This window comes from Mus caroli, chromosome 17, assembly GCF_900094665.2.
Source record: "Mus caroli chromosome 17, CAROLI_EIJ_v1.1, whole genome shotgun sequence".
Taxonomy (NCBI): Eukaryota; Metazoa; Chordata; class Mammalia; order Rodentia; family Muridae; genus Mus; species Mus caroli.
The window spans coordinates 27,991,637-27,995,989 of NC_034586.1; the positions used below are offsets into that span (position 1 = coordinate 27,991,637).

Consider the following 4,353-nt stretch of genomic DNA (forward strand, 5'->3'; position numbering starts at 1 on the left):
CCACTCACTTCTTTCTCTCTGCTCTTGACTGTGGTGTGATGTGGTCAAGCAAGCACCCACTCACTTCTTTCTCTGCTCTTGACTGTGGTGTGATGTGGTCAAGCAAGCACCCACTCACTTCTTTCTCTGCTCTTGACTGTGGTGTGATGTGGTGAACTATTTTAAGTTCCTGCCTCTTCTTCACAATGTTGGACTGTAACCTGGAATTTTTAGTTAGGAAAAAGTCCCTCTGTCCCCGAAGTTTCTTTTCTATTAGGTATTTGCTTAAAGCAACAGAAATGAAGCTAGATACCTGACCAAAAAAGGAGTCAAGGGTGGACTGGCAAAGCACATGGCTCTGCCCCAAGATGGGAGTTCAAGTTAGCCCTGTGGAGGCAGAGACCCAGAAACCCCCACTTTGGACCTTGCACAGAAACCAGACACTTGGGTATTAACTATTCCTTTATTAGGTGGTAAGGGAACTGGGAAGGTGAGGGTTGTACAGTGTAGGACCTGGGAATTCAGCTACAACGGACTGTGACCAGGTGCCATATTACAAAAACAGCCTAAAAACATTTTTATTAGGCAGGCTGAGCCAAGGGAACAACAGTAAGAGGGAGAGCCACTCCCACTTTCTGCCCTGTATTTACAATTACAAGTGGAATGCATACAAAATACATCTCCCCTGACATGCCCCCCCACCCCCAAGCCCAGGCCCTAAAAGGTGAGCCAGGCTCTGGGAGGTGAGCCTGGAGTAGAGGCTTTGATCAGACAAGACCCCTTTCCCAGTGAGTCTACAAGTCTTATCTGGAATGCAGTGAAGTGAGGAAGGGGGATGGGGAGGGGAAGGAGGCTCCCAAATGTCCCCTGACCCCAGGGGAGGGTGTGCCCAAGGCTGGCTACTTGGTACATACGAGGGCCACATACTCAGTACGTGGAGCCCTAGTCATATCTGTGTACTCAGTACACAGAGTCCGGATTGGCCAAATGGGCCCACAGACTCAGCCCCACGGGGGCGCTGGAGGAATTTGCAGCGGGGGGAAGGGAGCAACTCCATATATATATTTTGTAAAAAATAATAATAATAATAAGTTTGTTTAAATGAATTTGTCTCTATACAAAATGTAAAAAAGAAAAAAAAAGTAACTCACTCTTGTCAGAGTGTGAGAAAATGAGAAGCAAAAAGGGGGGGGGGGAGGAAGAAAGGAAGTTGAGGCAGGGAGAGGGATCAAAAGGAGGTCCCAGACCCCTTAGGGGGCCAAGGTGGTGAAAGGTCAGCCCCTACCCATTATAAATAAAGGAAGACTGGGGGTCTGGGCTGGTGACCAACTTGGTCACACTACAAGACAGAGAGGTGCAGGAAGGCTGGAACAGAGGTAAAGGGATGAGAGTAAGATTAAAAAGGAGGAAGAAAGAAGTCATAGAGGAGTGTCACTTCAGCACCCCTCAAATCCAAGAACTTAGGCCATCACCTGCCTCTTGGGGGTAACTTCTGGTTGGGGTCCCAGCTGAGTCTGGGACTGAGGGAGGGAGGGAACAGATATGGGGTGTGGCTGAGCAGGCAGGGCTCCAGAGGCTGTGGCACTGGTAGCAGTTGCTGGGCTAGGTGTTGAGTCAGACCAGTCTGAGAGGGATGGAGGGGACGGGCTGGCCCAGTGCTCTGGGGACTCAGGAGACGGGGTCAAATAAGGATGCTCGCTGGGAACCCGCAGGAAGCGGGCCTTGGTGGGGCTACTGCGGGTTCCTACTGCAGGATATTCCTCTCCATGTCCTGGAGCAGCCAGGTAGGGTGGAGGCCGCTCTTGGGGAGAAACTGGGGTTCCTGGGTTGAGCAACTGGGGTCCCGGAGCCAGGGGCAGTAGGAATGAGGGCCCTGGAGGGGCAGGTGGTGGCAGCCTGGCCCAGTCGAGGGGAACAGCTACAGGATTGAGCAGACCAAAGCTGAGCACACAGCCCCCAGGAGGCTGGCGCCCCAGAGGACCCGCCCGACTTGCGCCTAGCTGTGCCAAGGACACCGCGGTGGCCGTGGTGGCATAGGGGCCCTCCAAGGGGAAGCCTCCAGGGGAAGCAGGGGGCCCACTGAAAGGCCGTGGTGAGTCCAGCGAGTCTACCGGTGACAATGTGACAGAGCTGTCTGCCAGAGGTCCTGGACAGGCTAGTGTCAGCTTCTTGCCCCGACCACGAGTTCCCTGTGGCCCCAGCCCGGTCTTGCCAGGTGGCCTCCTGCTCTTCTTGGTCCCAGACTGCACTGCTTTGAGGCCAGGAAGGAAGGCCCCGGGTGGGCAGAGCAATGGCCCTAAGCCATGGGGACCAGAGGGACTGCGAGGTCCACTGGGCTGGTCCAGCAACCGCACAATGTCCTGGTGCAGCCGCTCCTGGGCCACGTCCCGGGGCAGCCTGTCCAAGTGATCTGTGATCTCCCGGTTGGCGAGATGATCCAGCAGCAGCTTGGCAGCCTCATAGCTGCCCTCCCGAGCGGCCAAGAACAGCGGCGTCTCCTCCTGAGGCGGGGGAGGAGCAGAACCCACGGAGGTCAGTCACTCTGACCAACACCTAGCTTTCTAATCTCTAGGGCAGCCTGAGAACTAAGAGTTGATACCCTGGAAATAGATGGACCTGAGTTTGGATTCCAGCTCTGTTGAAGAAACAAGCTCTCCCTGTAGCATGTCCCTGTAGCAGGCACATCTGGCCAGGACTTACCTTAGGCACAAAATTTAAAGGGGCATCAAAACTTCCAGTCATCAAAATAAACTGCATGGTGATGTTATAAAACTTTAAAAAAGAGTTATAAAAGATTAAAAAGCAAGCTGGGCACTCGGGAGGTAGAGGCAGGCGGATTTCTGAGTTGGAGGCCAACCTGGTCTACAGAGTGAGCTCCAGGACAGCCAGGGCTATACAGAGAAACCCTGTCTCGAAAAACCACAAAAAAAAAAAAAAAAAAAAGATTAAAAAGCGAGTTGTTGGTGTTCTGGTGGTCATGCACACCTTCAATCCTACCATCCAGGACACAAAGGCAAAAAGCCTGAGTTCTAGGCTAGCCTGGTCTACAAAGTGAGTCCTTGTCTTAAAAATAAATAAATAAATAAAGGAAAAGAGGGAGGGAAAGACAGAGATGGAGACAGACAAAGAGAGAACCTGAGCCTATGACCCCAGCACTTGAGAGGCTAAGGCAGAAGACTCACCAAGAGTTTGAGGTCAGCTTTTGCTAAATTAACCAGTAAGACATGCTCTCCAAAAGAGAAGGAAACAATGTAAGGACTGGCAAGGCGGCACAGTGGGAAACCACACTTGTCACTCAGCCTGGTGACTTCAGTGCCATCCCTGGTATCCACACGGGCAGCTCACAACTGCCTATAGATTCAGCTCTAGGGGGATTCAACACCCTCTTCTTGCTTCAAGGGTACCTGCAACTCATGTCCACATACCTACACGCACACACTATTTAAAAATAAAATATAGCCGGGTGTGGTGGCGCACACCTTAAATCCCAGCACTCGGGAGGCAGAGGCTGGCGGATTTCTGAGTTCGAGGCCAGCCTGGTCTACAAAGTGAGCTCCAGGACAGCCAGAGCTATAAAGAGAAACCCTGTCTCGAAAAACCAAAAAAAATAATAATAATAATAATAATAATAATAATAAAATAAAATATATCATTGAAAAAGAAAAAGCCAGGCATGAGAGCATATACCAGCATTTAGGTCGTAGAAATATGAGAATTGTGAGTTCAAGGCCAACCTGAGGTAGGAAGTTAGTCTCAAAAAGAAAGAAAGAAGGAAGGAAGAAAAGTAGGCTTGCTCAAGCTCAGCTAGAGTAGATGCTGCTGCTTCCCCTGTCACAATGGGGACAACTGCGTTCGATGTCACACAGTGACTTCCAACAGTTTGCTCTCACAGCCTTCAGGCCAGAATCCCACTCCTGAGAGCTGACTGCAAGCAAGATGGATGCCCCTAAAAGGCTTATCCCTCCCTGACTCTGCTTTGTCACATTCAGGGGCTGTAGCACTATAGGCCCCCAATGGCTCACCTTGCTGTCCTGCATGTCCTTGTTGGCTCCATTTTTCAGCAGAGCCAAGGTAGCCTCCACGTTGTTCACAGCTGCAGCCCAGTGTAAGGCAGATTTCCCTGTAAGGAGATAAACATCAGCGTCAGGCACATGTCAGGTTCTCCATTACAGAACAGGCAGAAGTGTATAGAAAATGACCTGGCAAGGACTAGAGAGATGGCTCAGCAGTTAAGAGCACTGACTGCTCTTCCAGAGGTCCTGAGTTCAAATCCTAGCAATCACATGGTGGCTCACAACCATCTGTAATGGGATCTGTGTATGTGTATACACACACACACACACACACATATACAATTCTTTTTTTTTTTTTTTT

General features: G+C 50.8%; 1 protein-coding gene and 1 long non-coding RNA gene across 2 annotated transcripts in view; one reads left to right on the forward strand and one right to left on the reverse strand.

Annotated features, from left to right (window-relative positions):
• The window catches only part of LOC110312608, a 30,308-nt gene that overhangs the window by 7,355 nt on the left and 18,600 nt on the right, over nt 1-4,353 (forward strand). The gene's annotated exons all lie outside the window — the stretch shown is intronic.
• Notch3 (notch receptor 3) overlaps nt 394-4,353 on the reverse strand; it is a 47,772-nt gene continuing 43,812 nt past the window's right edge. Inside the window, exons 32-33 of the mRNA XM_021186339.2 lie at nt 4,002-4,099; nt 394-2,480 (exon numbers count right to left, since the gene is read on the reverse strand). Coding sequence (XP_021041998.1) covers nt 1,440-2,480; nt 4,002-4,099 — 1,139 coding nt within the window. The 3' untranslated portion in view covers nt 394-1,439. The remainder of the gene's footprint in view (nt 2,481-4,001; nt 4,100-4,353) is intronic.